General features: G+C 35.9%; 1 protein-coding gene across 1 annotated transcript in view; it reads left to right on the forward strand.

Moving 5' to 3' along the window:
- LOC149258269 (MADS-box transcription factor 23-like) overlaps window positions 1-19,686 on the forward strand; it is a 430,233-nt gene that overhangs the window by 212,951 nt on the left and 197,596 nt on the right. The window contains exon 3 of the mRNA XM_089371136.1: window positions 13,782-13,843. Coding sequence (XP_089227262.1) covers window positions 13,782-13,843 — 62 coding nt within the window. The remainder of the gene's footprint in view (window positions 1-13,781; window positions 13,844-19,686) is intronic.

A 19,686-nucleotide genomic window follows, 5' to 3' on the forward strand; every position in this document is an offset into this window, starting at 1 on the left:
TTATGTATGTTGGAATTATTTTTATTATTTTAAAAAAATAGTTCTTTTATAGATGAATTATTTTATTTTTGATTTTAAAAATTTTCATGATGATGATGACGATGGTTGAAATCTACTGAGACCTAAAGAAATTAATTATTTAGTTTAATTTAAGATTTTATTCCTATGCTCAAAAATCTTAGAGATGAGGCTCCCGAGCTCACTATAATTTTGACATCGTAAATGGCTAGGAAGGTTAGTATTGCAACAAAGATTATGAAATTGAGATCTAATGTGGTTGTACATGGGGTAGTCTAAGAGAAAGTGATTTTCATCCCCGATGTTCATATTCTCATAGAGATGGTAGATCCTTTCCATCCATGGTGTTTTAGGAACTTCCCAACAACCTGTTTCACAATGGAGCTCATGAGAGTTCATTCTAATCTTGGCTATATTAATTTTCTTCTTTGAGCTAGTTAAAATAGAGAGACACTTATCTTCTAGGGTGGGGCTGATGACCTCCTTATAATATCTTAATTTTCTTTTAGCTGCTAAAAAATTAGTTCTTTTATAGATGAATCATATACATAGATCTTTCAAATTGACTGTTCTGCTAAGTAGAGATGCTTGAATCTCTATTGCATTTCCCATATTAGAGCTAATTCTACTCGATTATTATGTTGGTTGGAATTATTTTTATTATTTTAGAAAATTAGTTCTTTTATAGATGAATTATTTTATTTTTCTAATTATGTATGTTGGAATTATTTTTATTATTTAAAAAAATTAGTTCTTTTTATAGATGAATTATTTTATTTTTTATTTTAAAATTGTTCATGATGGTGATGATGATGGTTAACGTCCACTAAGACCAAACTTCCGTATATTGGACCTAAACAAACAAATTATTTAGTTTGATTTAAGATTTTATTCCTATGTTCAAAAAGCTTGGAGAAAAGCCTCCCAAGCTCACTATAATTTTGACATCGTAAAAGCCTAGGAAGGTCAGTATTGGAACAAAGATTATGAAAATGATATCTAATGTGGTTGTACATGGGGCACTCTAAGAGAAAGTGATATTCATACTCGATATTCATCTTCTCATAGAGATGGCCGATCCTTTCCATCCATGGTGTTTTATGAACTGCCCAATGACCCATTTCACTATGGAGCTCATGAGAGTTCATTCTAATCTTGGCTATATGAATTTTATTCTTTGAGCTAATTAAAACAGAGAGATACTTTTGATCTTCTAAGGTGGGGTTGCTATTTTATTTTTTATTTTAAAATTGTTTATCTATGATTATGATAATGATGGTTAATATCCACTGAGACCAAACTTTGTTCACTCGGACCTGAAGAAACGAATTATTTAGTTTGATTTAAGATTTTATTCCTATGCTCAAAAAGCTTGGAGAGAAGCCTCCTGAGCTCACTGTAATTTTGACAACTTAAAAGGCTAGGAAGGTTAGTATTGCAACAAATATTTTGAAACTGAGATCTAATGTGCTTGTATGTTGGGCACTCTAAGAGGGAGTGATTTTCATCCTCGACGTTCGTATTCTCACAAAGATGGTAGAGCCTTTCCATCCATGGTGTTTTAGGAACTGCCCAATGACCCATTCCACTATGGAGGTCATGAGAGTTTGTTCTAATCTTGGCTATATTAATTTTCTTCTTTGAGCTAGTTAAAATAGAGAGATACTTTTGATCTTCTAGGGTGGGGTTGATGACCTCCTTATAATATCTTAATTTTCTTTTAGCTGCTAAATCTTTCTCACACCACATTTTTTCTTTGAACTTAGAAGTAACAATATTTTTAATGTTATGACTGTTTTTCAATGCAACATTCTCATCAATCTCACAATGGTTTAGCTAGGCTCTCATGGCTTTATACCAACCTCGTTTGAGCCTTAGGTGGTTTCGGCTAGAATTTAAAGCTAGCTTAGGAAGTCTATGGTCTCCTATGTTATTGAGTTTGTGCTTGTACAACAGAAGCCTAGTCATAGATAGGTTTTCCATGGGGGAAAGACCCACTTCTATAAGGAGAATAAGATATGTTTCAAAAAAGCTTTCCCCTTACTAAAGATCACATCATATCCACGTTTTTCAAGTGTAACTATAGAAACTAAATTATTCTTCAGACTAGGCACATACATTACATCCTTTACGTTGATATGGGATCCTTGCTCCCTCCTAAAGGTGATAGTTCTTGTCCCTCTGATAATATACATTCCATAAATTCCAAGCTCTATGTGTAATTGTAAGTCCTTCTCCTATAGGTTTCTAAAGAACTCCTTACTTCCTGTCATATCATTTGAGGCACAAGAATATAGGCACCACACATTCCCTCTTATTGTGCTTTCCATGAAAGAAACTATGGCGAAATCCAACACGAATTGTAATGCAAGAGTATCTCCTGTTGTTGTTGTTGCAAGTGTTGGCATTATGGTTCAAGTGTTGTCCTTGATGGCAACTCACTCAGTGGATGGTACAGGTGCTCAAAGGTTAGTACAGGTGATGACAACTTAATCAGAAGACAGATCTCAGTACAGCATGGCAAGAAAGCTCATACACGCTGTTTTGTTAAGCCCAAGTCGCGTGTACCCGCAAGTTCGATTCATAAAAAGCGCGTGTATGTGGAAAGGTTCCTTTGGTTCATGGTGGTTAGACCTTGGAAGTTGTGCCTATGATTTCGGACCATTATGTCTCGACGGGCGTGTCGATCCCTAGTTTTAAAGTTGATGGTATTGTGTTACTATGGTTTTGGCTCTTGGTATTGAGAAAGGCCTAAGGCTATATAAGGAGAAGAAGATCACTAGGCAAAGATCATCTTTCGACAAGGCATGAATATCTAAGAGAGAAAGAGATCTGATATGCAGGTTCTGAGTTGGTTGATCTGAGCTAAGGAGAGATCTCATCGGTTGATGGAGAACTAGATCTAAGGAGAGATCGGGATCAAATGGTTTGAAATGCACTATCATGATATGGTTGATTATGCGTATTTCTAGATCTGCATATTGTCGCAATGTTACGTTCTGAGTCCAACTAATATCTGGTACAGCTGCAAATTTAGAAAAGTTTATTTTTAGATCTGTACGCAGGTTGGCTTCGGTAAAAGCGCGTGTATACGCGGTTTTTGCTCATTAAAGTAGCGTATATCTTTTGAAGCTTGATTTGGGTTTACAGTGGGGTCTGACTGTTATTACAGAGTTCTGTAGTCTGCTCTGTGTTCTGGTAACTGGTGATTGACAGGGTTCAGTGGTTCAGTGATTCAAAGTTGGGTTGTTTTGTACTTCAATGATCTGTTGTGAAAATTGAATGAATTGTGGTCTTCAGATTGTAATGTTGTGCTTCAGGAATATCCAAGTCTGAAAATGTATGAAAAGTGATACCTGGAAGAAGAAAGATTGTAGGTCAGCACCTACATACTAGTATCTTGGCTAGTACAAAAGCAAAGGGGGTTGGAGCTCCCTTCCAAGGAAGTTTGGAGAACGAGAGAAGGTTGAAGCCTTCTGCAGGTTGTAGCCTGCGTACTGGTATAAGGCTGCACCAGTACAAAAGATTGTAAACTGAAGTTTCATATTAAGAAAGATAGAGACAACTTGCAGCAGGTGGTTTTCACCCACATTGGGTTTCCACCTTATATCTTGGTGTTCATATGTGTGGCTTTTTATCTGTTCTGTTATACTGCACATGCTTACTGTTAATATGATGAATAATGTCCTGATGCACTTAATTGAAGAATAAGCCAGCTAAATTGAGAGTTTTCTGCTTATACGCTGTTTTACTTCATCACAGTAGCGTGTACACGCTGGTTCACTTAACTGAAGTAGCGTATATGTTTTTGGGTATTTAAAAGTTTGATTAATCTGATAATACTGATTCACCCCCCCCCTCTCAGTATTATTTCCAACAATTGGTATCAGAGCAGGTCCTTCAGAGAAGCTTGATCGCTTGAAGGAAGATCATTCATCATGAGCAACTACGAGAAAGAAGCATCAATCAGGCCACCGGTTTTTGATGGAACAAATTTCAATTATTGGAAGGTAAGAGTTACTGCATATCTTCAATCTCTTGGTACAGAAGTTTGGGACATTGTAGAAAAAGGCTATGTTTTTCCTTCAGCTACTCCTACAGATCCAGATGAGAAAAGGGCATATGAAACAAATGCAAAAGCAGTCGCTACCCTATTAGGAAGTATATCTCAAACAGAATTCATGAAGGTCATGCACTTCAAATCAGCAAAAGAAATATGGGACAAAATGATCACTAGCTATGAAGGAGATGAACAGGTAAAGGAAGCTAAACTTCAAACACTCAGGATTCAATATGAGACTCTCAGGATGTATAATGATGAAAGTGTGGCTAATTATTTTCTCCGGGTAGATGAGATTGTTAATTGTATGAAAAATTTGGGTGAAGAAGTAAAAGAAACTATAGTTGTTCAAAAGGTTCTAAGATCTTTATCTCCCAAGTTTGAATCTAAAGTATCTGCAATAGAAGAAAAAGAAAATCTCCGTGTTCTCACTATGTCTCAGCTACATGGAATTCTAACCGCTTATGAAATGAGAAAGGGAGGTCCATCTGACAGAAGGGAAGCTGCTTTTAAGGCATCAGGAAAAGAAGATTACTATGAAGCAAGACAAGTTCCAGAAGAAGAGGAAGAAGAATCAAATTTTGTCAGAAATCTTCAAAGGGGTTCTGGAAGGTTCAGAGGTAAGCTACCTTTCAAATGTTTTGCTTGTGGGAAAGTAGGTCATTATGCTACAAAATGTCCTTATAAGGAAAAAGGAAAAGAACCTGCTAGATGGAACAAGAAACAAAGTGCAAATAGGAAAAGCTACTACACACATGAAGATAGTGATGGCTTATCAAACAGTGATGAAGATGAACAAGGTAATAAATATAAGCTGTTAATGGCATTTGAAGATGATGATTATGAGGATGCTATAGATGTGGATAATCTCTATAATGAAATCACTAGACTCAAGAGAAGCATAGAAGAAAGGAATGTGATTATTGATACTTTGCAATTTCAGATTGATGAAAAGGAAAAACATCTTGAAAAACTAGAAGGTGAAATTGTTGGTCTCAGAAAAGAAATTGAGAAAAACAAAAACTATTAATCTTAAATTTGTCAAAGGATCTGAAACCTTGGATGAGATTATTAGTGTGCAGCGGTCTCCTCTAAACAAAACAGGTTTGGGCTATAATGGAGAAACCTCTCAAGCATCCACCTCAAAAAGTTATCTTGATGCAGCAAGAGGAAATGAGCGGAAGAACAATGAAGATAATCAGGTAAAGCAGGGACGAGTTACAAACAGAAACTACCAGGGACAATCCTCCTTAAGGATGAACAAAAGCTACAACCAACCACAGGTAAAATCTTCTCAGTTTGGCTCAAGAATAGATGAAAATAGAAATTACAATCAGTTGGCTGGTAGATTCAATAACCGCAGAAGCTTCTTCAATGGACAATGCTTTTCTTGCCACAACTTTGGTCACAGAGCAGCTCAATGTGTTGCATATAAAACTATCATGACTAGGGAAGCTCAAAAACAAAGAAGTATGACAGGGATTACAAAAGGGACCTATAACAACTTTTCGGTGCTTGAAAATGAAGTTGAATGTTCTATTTGCAATAATTTTGGTCATAAAGACTCTGAATGCAGGAGCAGGTTTCAGGAGAAAAAGGAACAAGCCACAAGCACCAAAACATGGAGAATAAAGGAACCTCAAACAGAAAGATGTGGGATAGCATTTTATGCAGAAGGACAAGAAAATCTATGGTACATTGACAGTGGATGTTCGAAACATATGACAGGTGATAAAGAAAAACTTGAATCTTATTCTACTTTAGAAAAGGGAAAGAAAGTCTCTTTTGGAAATGATACTCCTGCAACTATAAAAGGAAAAGGTATTGCTCCTTTAAAAGAAAAAGTCAAGGCTGGAAATGTTTTGTATGTTGATGGATTGAAACATAATCTTCTAAGTGTCAGCCAGATGTGTGATCAAAAAACAGAGGTTATTTTCAGATCGAATGGATGTCTTGTTCGTGATCTTGATACAGGTGAAACAATTCTCAAAGGCAAAAGAACTCCAAATAATCTGTACATATTTGAAGAAGAACAACAACAATGCTATCTTAGCAAGGATGAAGAGCACTGGTTATGGCATCGAAGGTTGGGACATCTAAGCTTTTCACAAATCAGGAAAGCATGCAAATATCAGGCAGTTCGCGATCTTCCAGATATTAAAATTCCAGACAACACCATATGCAAATCTTGTCAGTTTGGAAAGCAGACCAGAACTAACTTTCCAGAGAAGGAAGGATCAGCTAGCTTGCCTCTTGAGCTAGTCCATACAGATGTATGTGGTCCATTTAGGAAAAGGTCACCTCGAGGAGAAGAATATCTGATATTATTCATTGATGATTTCTCAAGGTTTGTTTGGTTAGGGCTTATGAAGCACAAAGATGAAGCATTCGAAAAATTCAAATCCTTCAAAGCATTGGCCGAAAATGAATCAGGACACAAAATCAAGTGCCTCAGATCTGACAGAGGTGGGGAGTTCACATCAAATGAATTTTTTGATTTCTGTGATGAACATGGGATAAGAAGAGAATTCTCTACAGCTAGAACTCCTCAGCAAAATGGGGTTGTGGAAAGAATGAACAGAACTATCCAACAAATGGCTCGTGCTATGCTCGATGAATCAGGTACTCCTGCAACCTTCTGGGGAGAAGCCGCACATGCTGCTGTTATCATTCTTAACAAAACAAATGTCCGAGTAAACAGCACTCAAACACCTCATGAGCTTTGGAGTGGTAAAACTCCTTCCGTGAAGCATTTCAAAATCTTTGGGAGCAAATGTTATATTAAGAACACTGAAGAGCAACTTGGCAAACTTGAACCTAGAGCAGATGAGGGCATCCTTCTTGGTTATTCTCCACATAGCAAAGCATACAAGTGCTACAATAAAAGACTTGGCAGAATTGTTGACAGTATTGATATAGTGGTTGATGAGAAGGGATATATTCCTAGGCAAGTTCATCATGAAGAAGATGAAGGTTACTCTCAAAGGAGAAATGATGAAGAAAAAGAACCTCAAGAAGAAGAAGAATCTCAAGAAGAACCAGAGGAGCAGACAAGAATAGAAGAGAAGACTCCATCCAGATATGTCCAAAAGAATCATCCAGAAACTCAGATTGTGGGGCAGAAAGAAGCAGGAGTACAAACAAGAAGGACACTTGCAGAAGCTTCAAGCTACTTGGCTCTACTCTCCTCCATTGAACCACAAAATGTGAAAGAAGCATGCAAAGATGAATGTTGGGTCAAAGCAATGGATGAAGAACTTGAGCAAATCGAAAGGAACAACACTTGGGAATTAGTTCCTAGACCAAAAGATAAGAATGTAATAGGAACAAAATGGGTCTTCAAGAATAAGTTAAATGAAAATGGAGAAGTAATTAGAAACAAGGCCAGACTTGTTTGTAAAGGGTATGCACAGCAAGAAGGAATAGATTTTGAAGAGACCTTTGCTCCTGTGGCAAGACTAGAGGCCATCCGAATGTTCCTTGCTCTCTCAAGCTTTCAAAACTTCAAGGTATTTCAAATGGACGTGAAATCAGCCTTCCTGAATGGAGACTTAGAAGAAGAAGTATATATTGAACAGCCAGATGGGTTCATTCTTGGGAATGATCCAAACCTTGTATGCAGATTGAAAAAGGCTCTCTATGGGCTCAAACAAGCCCCAAGGGCTTGGTACTATCGGTTGGACAAATATCTTCACCAACAAGGCTTTTCAAAAGGATCAGCAGATAGCAATCTCTATATAAAAGTTGAAAATAACAAATTGCTAATTCTTGTTGTTTATGTAGATGATATTATTTTTGGCAGCAATGAAGAAACTATGAGTCAAAACTTTGCCTTGGTTATGCAGAAAGAGTTCGAAATGTCACTTCTTGGAGAATTGACATATTTTCTTGGATTGCAAATCCAACAAAATGAAGGAGGTATCTTCTTGTCTCAAACCAAATACCTCAAGCAGATCTTGAAGAAGTATGGCATGGAAGAATCAAAACCAGTATGTACACCCATGGTTACAGGATGCAGCCTCAGTGCAAATGATGAATCAGCAGCAGTTCACCAACCCACTTATAGATCCATGATTGGGAGTTTGCTTTATTTGGCAGGTACTCGACCAGATATTACTCATGCAGTAGGGATGGTTGGAAGATTTCAAGCCAACCCAAAGGAAACCCATCTTCAGGCAGTCAAAAGAATCTTCAAATATCTTCAAGGGACCCAAAACTATGGCTTATGGTATCCTAGAAATACAGATCTCACTCTTCATGCTTACACAGATGCAGATTGGGCTGGAAGTGTGGATGATAGGAAAAGCACAAGTGGAGGTGCTTTCTTCATGGGTTCCAGATTAGTGTCTTGGTTCAGCAAAAAGCAAAGTTCGATTGCCTTATCTACAGCTGAAGCAGAATATGTGGCTGCAGCATCTTGTTGCACACAACTTCTTTGGATGATGCAGACCTTGCAGGACTTTCAAATCACTTGCACTCCACCTGTCTCTATCTTATGTGATAATACAAGTGCAATCAGCATTTCAAAGAATCCAGTCATGCACTCAAAGACCAAGCACATACCAATCAAGTACCATTTTCTTCGGGAACAAGTGCTTGAGTAGAAGGTCAAATTGGAGTATGTTCCTTCTAAGGAGCAAGTTGCTGATATTCTCACAAAACCACTGCCCAGGGAAACTTTTGAATATCTCAGACAAAAACTGGGAGTAGTTGATGCTTCATCCTGTTGTTGAAATTTGTTTGTTCTACAGAAAAGTTGGTATACGCATGTTACGGAAGGGATATGTGCGTATACACGCGGATTTATGGTGAGTAAGTCGCGTATATGTTGGACGCTTGTTGCAGAAAGTATATCCGCGTACATACGCTGTTTTATACAGGATAAAACGCGTATATGAAGTTCTGAACAGCAAAGGAAAACTCTGAAGTTCTGAACAGCAATAGGAATGTCAGAAGTTTTCAGGCTCAGTTTCAGGGAGTGCAACAGGCACAGGTTCAGGGGGAGCAGCTCCAAAGTCTCATAAAGCATTGTTGGCATTCAGATGTTTTGGTTGATTGGTTTAAGAAGGAGCTCAGAAAGAAGTTGCTGATCTAAAAAGATGATTATCAGATGCTGCTGATGTCTTTTCTAAGTCTTGGTCTAGATCTGTTATCTCTATGTCATGTATCTCTCTTGTCTCTTTTATGGTGTCAAGGTCATGTAACGGCCTTTGTTGGTTTCCCCACTATGCCTGGGATGAATGATGAAATGTTCATGTATTATCATGGTTAGGTGGATGAGTCTATATTGATGTATCCCCACTTGGTTGGGTGGATGAGTCATTTTTTTTGAATATCCTCACTTAGTTGAGAGATGGATGTATGTATGAGTCTTTGGTGATAGGAAGGTCTTTTATGATGTATAGAGTCATGTTCTTCTTGAAGAACATCTTTTGCAGATCTTGCCTACAGTCAGGAAGAGCATGAACGGCACACTTCAGCAGCACAGAGATTCAGCATGTACTCCGAGGGAGCATGGACAGATTGGTACACCTTGGCATATACAAAGGGGGAGTTTATTCAGAGATTTCAGCAGGTACTCAGGGGGAGTATGGACAGAGGAATGATTCAGCAAAGGAAGAGAATATCTTGGTCCACCCTTTGCCCTTGATGTCAAAGGGGGAGAGTGATTTGGTGTTGTTGCCATCAAGTCCAAAGGGGGAGATTGTTGGCATTATGGTTCAAGTGTTGTCCTTGATGGCAACTCACTCAGTGGATGGTACAGGTGCTCAAAGGTTAGTACAGGTGATGACAACTTAATCAGAAGACAGATCTCAGTACAGCATGGCAAGAAAGCTCATACACGCTGTTTTGTTAAGCCCAAGTCGCGTGTACCCGCAAGTTCGATTCATAAAAAGCGCGTGTATGTGGAAAGGTTCCTTTGGTTCATGGTGGTTAGACCTTGGAAGTTGTGCCTATGATTTCGGACCATTATGTCTCGACGGGCGTGTCGATCCCTAGTTTTAAAGTTGATGGTATTGTGTTACTATGGTTTTGGCTCTTGGTATTGAGAAAGGCCTAAGGCTATATAAGGAGAAGAAGATCACTAGGCAAAGATCATCTTTCGACAAGGCATGAATATCTAAGAGAGAAAGAGATCTGATATGCAGGTTCTGAGTTGGTTGATCTGAGCTAAGGAGAGATCTCATCGGTTGATGGAGAACTAGATCTAAGGAGAGATCGGGATCAAATGGTTTGAAATGCACTATCATGATATGGTTGATTATGCGTATTTCTAGATCTGCATATTGTCGCAATGTTACGTTCTGAGTCCAACTAATATCTGGTACAGCTGCAAATTTAGAAAAGTTTATTTTTAGATCTGTACGCAGGTTGGCTTCGGTAAAAGCGCGTGTATACGCGGTTTTTGCTCATTAAAGTAGCGTATATCTTTTGAAGCTTGATTTGGGTTTACAGTGGGGTCTGACTGTTATTACAGAGTTCTGTAGTCTGCTCTGTGTTCTGGTAACTGGTGATTGACAGGGTTCAGTGGTTCAGTGATTCAAAGTTGGGTTGTTTTGTACTTCAATGATCTGTTGTGAAAATTGAATGAATTGTGGTCTTCAGATTGTAATGTTGTGCTTCAGGAATATCCAAGTCTGAAAATGTATGAAAAGTGATACCTGGAAGAAGAAAGATTGTAGGTCAGCACCTACATACTAGTATCTTGGCTAGTACAAAAGCAAAGGGGGTTGGAGCTCCCTTCCAAGGAAGTTTGGAGAACGAGAGAAGGTTGAAGCCTTCTGCAGGTTGTAGCCTGCGTACTGGTATAAGGCTGCACCAGTACAAAAGATTGTAAACTGAAGTTTCATATTAAGAAAGATAGAGACAACTTGCAGCAGGTGGTTTTCACCCACATTGGGTTTCCACCTTATATCTTGGTGTTCATATGTGTGGCTTTTTATCTGTTCTGTTATACTGCACATGCTTACTGTTAATATGATGAATAATGTCCTGATGCACTTAATTGAAGAATAAGCCAGCTAAATTGAGAGTTTTCTGCTTATACGCTGTTTTACTTCATCACAGTAGCGTGTACACGCTGGTTCACTTAACTGAAGTAGCGTATATGTTTTTGGGTATTTAAAAGTTTGATTAATCTGATAATACTGATTCACGCCCCCCCCTCTCAGTATTATTTCCAACAGCAAGATCCTTGTTGGATTTGTTGTGCGGACACTTGTTTGCATAGTGTCCATATTCATGGAATTGAGAACATTTTATTTTGTTGAGTTCCTTCTTCTTGCCATTGTTCTTGCTGGATTCTACCTTGCCTTGGGCCTTCTTGCCTTTGGCCTTCTTTCCTTTGCCAACTAGAGCACAATGTTCTTCCTCATTTGTAATGGATGTGATACCATCTCTAGTGTTTCTTTTCATCTCCTCCTGTACCAAATAAGACCAATGTCTCTCCCAATTTGGTAGATTTTCTCTTCCATTAATTGAATCCTAATCGTTGTGCTAGGATTTCAGAAGACCAAGGAGTGCTAATCTCAGAAGTTCGTATGATGGAACATTTTATCTTACCCCTCCATGTTCATCGCGAACCTCAATGAATTTGGATAGGTATTGTGGAATGGTTTCATTTTTTTGCATTCAAATTCTCCTGACTTTATGTCTCAATCCCAATTTCCTAACATCGCTTCTTCTGTGGCATAGATTTCTGAGAGCTTTCCACAATACAAAAGTATTCTCCTTTCCATGCAATTTCGAAACCACATGATCTCTGACACCCTTGAAAATAATCCTCCTGGATTTTGTTGTATCTTTCTTCCATCTAGTATGTGCTTGTGAATTTAATGTTCTTGGTTTTGGAATATCAAGTTTTGTATATTCCCACACTCCATTATCATCCAGTACAACCTCCTTCCTATCTTTCCTCTAGCACAAAAATTTGAGGTGGCCTTCAATGCATACTCCAACCTCAATCCATTGAAAGTCATTTTCCTTGCACTAAAGAGAATGTTCACAAAAAAATTTGCACATCAAAATTTCTCTGAGAGAAGATTTGGAACAAGGATTCTATGTAGTCTTCCGAGGCTCTCATACCATGTAGAAATTGCAAGAAATTTTCCATTGCTATTGAAATCGAAATGAAATCAACAGATAAAAATATCTTCTACTATTATTTAGAAAGGAAAACACATGATAGAAACACATACAGGAACATGTGACCATCAAAACACAATGAACACAATGATTTTAGAGGAGAGCCCAACTAGGAAAAAACCCTCCACAACTTTGCATTAATTCAGATGTGAAAGAGAAACAATTATAATATCTTGCTTCAACTCTAAAGCACACCCTACACTGTAAAATTGTTCTCCTACATCCTGACCTCCTTTGACCAACACTTAGCCAATTCAAGCCTCATCCAACCTCATATTTCCTTCCGCAATCTTGGAGGAATTAAGCTCCTAAAAAGTAGCGAAATTCCCTATTCCCTTGCGCAAATGAAAGTGAAGTTGATCACGTGCTCACTGCAAAAGCACTATACACTCAACAATATATAATTATAAGTACAAATGTGCCTTTTCCATCCACTTAGCTAGGAGATTCAAATTACATGCATGACTGGGTCTAGTTTTAGCTTATTGACTAGTTAACTCATATATGGTTGAGTTGAAAACAATGATAACTACTCAACTGACGTTATATTGACTCAAGTGATGACTAGATCTCAATTAACCGAATTCAATTAATAATAGTTCAACTAGATTGCTAGAGCTTAGCAATCAACTCATGCACAACTCTACTTGTAGCCTACAAACTCAAATTTAATGACTTAACTAGGAGCCAAAGTCACGTCACTCTAGCTAAATGCAATCTAAGTCATCATGTTGATGTGGAAAATCAAATTTCTCCATTTAACCAAAACACTAGTAAAAGAAATATTTTTTTGCTATCAAATTTTTTTTATTAATTAATATTATTGTTCTTATAGTATTTTCCAACATTCGAGATCGCATACAAATTTTAAATTTTAAATACAGGTGAATTTACTAATATTATGTAAATTTTCCTATCACAATAAAACTTACACATAATATATAAATTCTCAAAATAAAGAAAGAAAAAGTTGTGTTCCTGTTTTTTATTATTTTTATTTAAATTTTAAAACATTTAATATAAACTTCATAGTTTTAGATAAAATATTTAAGGTTTAATTTGTCTCAAATTTTAAAATTGAAAATTTATGCGATTTGATTACATAACAAATATTCTTTTAAAAATATCGCGATTAGATAACATATTCTTTTAAAAATATTGAGAAGATAGTTTTTAACATGAAAATAATTTTTTTCATTTTATCTATTTAAAATTTAACAATTTTTATTCATAAATTAATTTTATTTTATTTATAAATTAATAACTATCATAAATTATATAACCAAAGGTTATAATTTTTTACAAATAATATCTTGGAATTTCAAACCATGGAAGATTTTATTTTCCAACTCCATGAATTCCAAAATTACATGAAGAATCATAGAATCCACGTAAATTTAACTAAAATATATATTCAGCTATCCTAAAGAGGCTAATTACAACTTCTATTACTTGCATAAACACTGATGTCATCAAATTTTCTATGTTGCGGTTTTATTATAAAAGTTCAATTGACTCTGGATGATACTATACCTTACAAGTTTTGAACGGATTGCAGATGTGGCAAAAGAAAGTGATATGGATGAAACAAGAAATCAAACGCTTGCAACACAGTAACAGGTGAGCGCGTTATTTTCCATACACTTTAAAACAAACGTATACAACATTAAGACCATCGAAAATCACGTTGCTTTAATTTTGATGTGTATTTCTTTTACGCTACATTTCATGTTATTTTCTAATTTCTAATTTTTTTTTTTTTTTTTTTTCAATTGAGCATTGTTGGAAAACGTGGAATGAGAATTAACATTTTATACCGACCTCACGATATAATTTGATAATTGACTCCAATATAAAATTCTTAATAATACACTTTTATCAAGTTTGACTGTCAAACACGTAATAGAAAATGATATTTTAAAATAAAATTGAAGAATACTTCTACCTTGTTATGTTAGCTGTAAATATATATGAGTTATAAAGGTTTCAAAATAAAATCTCAAAAAATAAAGAGAAGATAAAAGTGAAAATAAGAATGATATTATCAATTTTAACATTAAAAATATTGTTTTTAGTTATATCAACCAACAAAAATTATGTTTACCTAAAGTTTAATTGAAAAGTAACTAAAAAGTAATTAGATGTGAAGAAGAAACTTGATTTTAGATATGGAAGGACCATGCTATGATACCTTTGTAAAATTGCATATAATATTAGAATAGATGAAAAATATATAGCAATTTATTTTATTTCAATGTAGCAACACAAGTTTTGAACAGAACAAAATGGTATTGAAAATCATTTTGCATATAGTAATAGGTGTTTCATACACCATTTTCGCATGTAGTAATAGGCATTTCATATACCATTTATGTTAAGGAATTGGTCTCAAATAAATAATGACATGGAAAAAGTTATGTGTGAATTTAATTATTTAGAGAAATAATTGCCATTATCAAATGTAGGTAAATGCCAAATTGTTTATCCATAAGGCTTTCCATGTGCGCGCGAGAGAGAGACGGGGAGAGAGATGCCCCATTGACCTTGAGAAACAACTAGGAATTTTTAGAGACATGATTTCTAACGCCAATATGTTAACAAATGTCATAATCATATCCAAAATGATCGCATAGACTAATTTTTGTTTGAAAATAACAAGTCCAAAGAGTTTAAATTATAAAAATATCTTGGTTTAGATCCTAACCATATGCTCAATTGCAACTAAAACATTTTGAAAAGGATTAATGAAAGATGAAAAGCATATTTTGGTCTCAAGAATAAGTATAAAAAATCATATTTCTAGGTTTGGAAAGAAAATGAATTCCCCTTTAAGAGTGTTAAGCACTAAATATTGAATTAATACATTTACATCGTTTTATTAGTGTTGTTCTTATTATTTAGCTAGGCCATTTTATAGTTGGATGGAAAATTTAATTGCAAGTGTACACTTTGTCTCTTTGATATATCCAAGATATATAAATTTAGAGACAATATCATCTTTTTGCAACTCATATCTTGTAAATTGATATATTGTAAAAGGAACTTAGGAATGTGGTTACTTCTTCTTTTCATTTTATAAGCATACCTGAATTACTTAACACTTGCAAGGCTATAAGAATTCACTCTCATAAAAATGACAAAATAAACAAGTTTTAGGAAACTTGTCATAATTTATTCTTGGCATTTTAGAATTTAGTCAAATCTATGTAATTGCAATGAATACATAGTAGGTTATAATAAATGAGAATCCAATTCGGAAAGGTAAAAAAATTCCAAGGTTATATGAAGTGCAAGTTCAACTTCTACAATGATATCTTCTTTTTCTTTTTCTTTTCCTTTTCCTTTCTTTCTTTCTTTTCTAATCAAAATGATATTTTTTGGAGAATTGGTAACTTTGAAAGATTGACTACCAATATTATGCCAAATACAACTATTTCATAAATTCCAAAAATGATCTAGTACAACATGTCTCTCAAGACTTGAGCTCATGTAATAGGGGAAACAAATTGTTCACTAAACCACTCAATGTGAAATCCTTCGACACTATAAAAAAATATCTAAATAAAGGTTTTGAAAAGCTATAAAATATGGAATTTGCATAATCTTTTGTTAGAAGGTATATTTGAGGTTATTAAAAAGGTTTCATGAAGATGAAATAGATGATAAATCTAGTTATATATTATTTTATGTTTACATAGAAAGTCTAAGTGGAAAACGTTCTACTCCAACAAAACCACTAGAGGAGACATCCTTGGGTCTTATAGAATATGAAGGGTTACGGAATTAGGTATCCCAATTGAGGAAATAATTTAATGACTAGGTGATTATTTGATGATAAGGTTTGATTTAAAATGTTGAAAAGAAATCCTTAAAAGGGAAATTGAAGATAAAATCTAGCATTTGATTGATCAAAAGAAGGAAAAATGGTTGGGTCAAAACATTGAAGTTGAAGATGAAATTTAAAATTTGATGTATGAAATATGGAATGAATAGAAGATTATATGGAATCCATAGTCTTACACTCCATGGAGGAGAGATTTCCTGAAAGTGATATTGTGATCTAAGGAGATTAGAAAAATAAGGAGGAAAAAATCATTGAACCCCAACAAAACATGGAAAATATTTAACACATTTGAGAATGATTAATGAATATTTTAATCACGCTATCCATAACTCCAAGATCCAAATAATTAGGGGGTTCAACTCAATAGTAAGTAATTAGTTAATTCTGATTATCAATAATAAGAGTTTTTATAGTGATGACCCTGCAACATGGATATTCTAGATCCAGGAATTAGTAAATTTACAATAAGTGCAAGATTTTCAATTGTTATTTCATCCTTAGTATTTATATCTAATTAGTTTCTTTGTGTTAGAAATTATATATTATTGAGCAATGGAACACATAAAATATTGCAGAAATATAAACACAGAAAACGCATAAAACAAGAGAGACACAAATATACGTGGTTCACCCAGTTTGGGCTACATCCACCCCAAATAGCCAGTCCTTCCTTTCTATTATCCAGCAAAATGAAGAGACACAACCTACAACAGATCCGTTGTAATATCCTCTGTTTTCTCTCACAGTCTCACCTCTTTATTTCCCGCTCACAGAATACACATCTATCACACAACCTCAAATACAATGCCCTCATACAAAGAGAGGGGACGCCTTCTAGGGAAAAAAACCCTAAACTAAACATAAGTTCTACCGTCAGATCATCCGCCTAATGAACAGCTCAGATTGACTAGAAATTACTATACTTTTACAAGGCAATTTTACAGTTGTTTTTAGCTTCGGTGGCGTTGCCCCCGAAACCCCCCGCCAGGGGGGGCTCCTAAAGGTCATAGCTGCCCCCCCTGGACCCCCCTGCAGCGAATATTTTACGGGCGGCGTTGCCGCCCCCATTTCGAACAGGGGTCCAATGTGGCGATACCTTTGAATATAGAAGATAATCAGGCTCCACACCCAACAATCTCCCACCTGGAGACTGATTGTAGCAACTCCACCGCTACTCCATTTGCTAGACAATGACTCCTCTTTGGACCTAGCTGTTTCTCATCTTCATCGTCATCCTTGAAGACCAATTGAAACTGATCATATTCTCAGTTTCTCCCTGGTTACCACTTTTGTTAGCATATCTACAGGATTCCGGCTAGTGTGTATCTTTTCCAGCTCTCCATCTTCCAACACTAATCATATGAAATGGTACTTGAGCTGTATTTGTTTAGTCCTGGAATGAAATGCCCAGATCATGCTCCTTAGATTTGTGGTACCTTTCAAATATCTGAGAATCCATTTCACTGCCATCCAATGTTCCTTTCCTGGATTGTTCATGTACCTGCTTACAACTCCCATTGCATGTGCAATATCAGGCCTTGTGCAGACCATTGCATACATTAAGCTTCCAACTGCTGATGCATATGACACTTTAGACATATAATCCATGTCTTCTTGGGTCTTTAGGCACATTTCCTTGCTAAGTTTGAAATGGCTAGCAAAAGGTGTGCTAACTGTTTTTGCATTGTGCATGTCAAATCTTTTCAACACCCTTTGTATGTACTCATTCTGAGACAATGTTAATTTACGACTTGTCCTATCTCTAGTTATTCTCATACAAAGGATTTGTTTTGCAGCTCCCAAATCCTTCATTGCAAATGAATTTGCCAATTTTCTTTTGAGCACATTTATTTCCTACATGTTAGATCCTGCAACAAGCATGTCATCTACATACAATAACAATATAATATAGCTGCCATCATTTTGCTTTTTCAAATAAACACAATGATCAGAGTGACATCTAGTATAACCTTGTTCAGACATAAACTTGTCAAATTTTAGATACCACTGCCTTGGAGCCTGTTTTAAGCCATACAAGCTCTTCTTCAACCTGCACACTAGTTTCTCCTTCCCTTTCACCTCATATCCTTGTGGCTGTTGCATATATATCTCTTCCTCCAAATCCCCATGGAGAAAGGTTGTGTTTACATCTAACTGCTCAAGATGCAAATCTTCAACTGCTACAAGACTTAAAATAGTTCTGATTGAAGTCATTTTAACAACAGGAGAAAATATTTCATCAAAATCAATACCTTTCTTCTGTGCAAACCCCTTCACCACAAGTCTAGCTTTATACCTCTGTTTTCCTCCATCTTCTTCCTTCAGCCTGTAAACCCATTTATTCTTCAATGTAGTTTTTCCTACAGGAAACTTGACTAAATCCCAAGTTTGGTTATGCATTAATGAGTCCATCTCTTCTTCCATGGCTAACTCCCACTTCTTCCTGCTTTCAACCTGCATTGCTTCTTCATAACATTTAGGTTAACTGGAATCAGTCAACAATAAATAATATAATGAAGAAGAGTATCTTTCAGGAAGTCTACTTATCCTGGTAGATCTTCTAACACCACTTTCAGGTGTTTGGGGTGCCTGTTGTTGTTGTGGTGGTTGTTGTTGTTGTGGTTGTTGATTATTATTATTTTCAAGCACCTTTACTTTTTCAGTGATTTCATCAAGAACTGTGTATTCCTTGTTTTCCTTTTCCTGTTTCTTTTCCTGCAACTGATTCTTATACAAGACCTTTTCATTGAATATTACATCTCTGCTCCTAATGATTTTTTTATTTTCGTAATCATATAAGCGATAACCAAAATCATTAACACCATATCCAATAAAGGTACATCTCTTTGACTTTGCCTCAAGCTTTGTTCTATTTTCTTTATCAATATGGACAAAGGCCTCACAACCAAAAGGCTTTAAAATAGAGTAGTTTACCTTTTTACCTGTCCATGCTTCCTCTGGAACACCACCATCCAAGGAACTTGAAGGCCCTATGTTTATGAGATAAACAACAGTATCTACAACATGTACCCAAAACTGTAAAGGCAATCCTGAATGCAATCTCATGCACCTTGCACGCTCCATGATTGTTATGTTCATCCTTTCTGACACACCATTTTCTTGTGGTGTTGTTGGAACTGTCTTCTCTCTGCAAATTCCATGCTCTGAACAGTACCTATCAAACTCTTTGCTGCAATATTCACCTCCATTGTCTGATCTAAGACACTTCAATTTCTTTCCTGTCTCAATCTCAACAAAAGCTTTCCATTTCTTGAAAGTATCAAATACATCAGATTTATTCGTAATACAACAAATCCAAGTTTTTCTAGTTGCATCATCAATAAAAGTAACATAATAACGAGAGCCACCGAGATATGATACCTGAGCAGGTCCCCATACATCTGTATGCACAAGCTCTAATTTTTCATTCTTCTTTTCTTTCCCAACTCTGAGAAATCTGACTCTCTTCTGTTTTCCATAAATGCAATTCTCACAGAAGTCCAAATCAACATTCTTCAAACCCGACAACAAATTCCTTGAGTGAAGAATCTTCATCCCCTTTTCACTCATGTGTTCGAGCCTATGATGCCATAACGCTGCATCTGCTCCTTTGGAAGTT

This window comes from Pinus tabuliformis, chromosome 6, assembly GCF_031772625.1.
Source record: "Pinus tabuliformis cultivar Carrire ecotype Pingquan chromosome 6, CPIR1, whole genome shotgun sequence".
Taxonomy (NCBI): Eukaryota; Viridiplantae; Streptophyta; class Pinopsida; order Pinales; family Pinaceae; genus Pinus; species Pinus tabuliformis.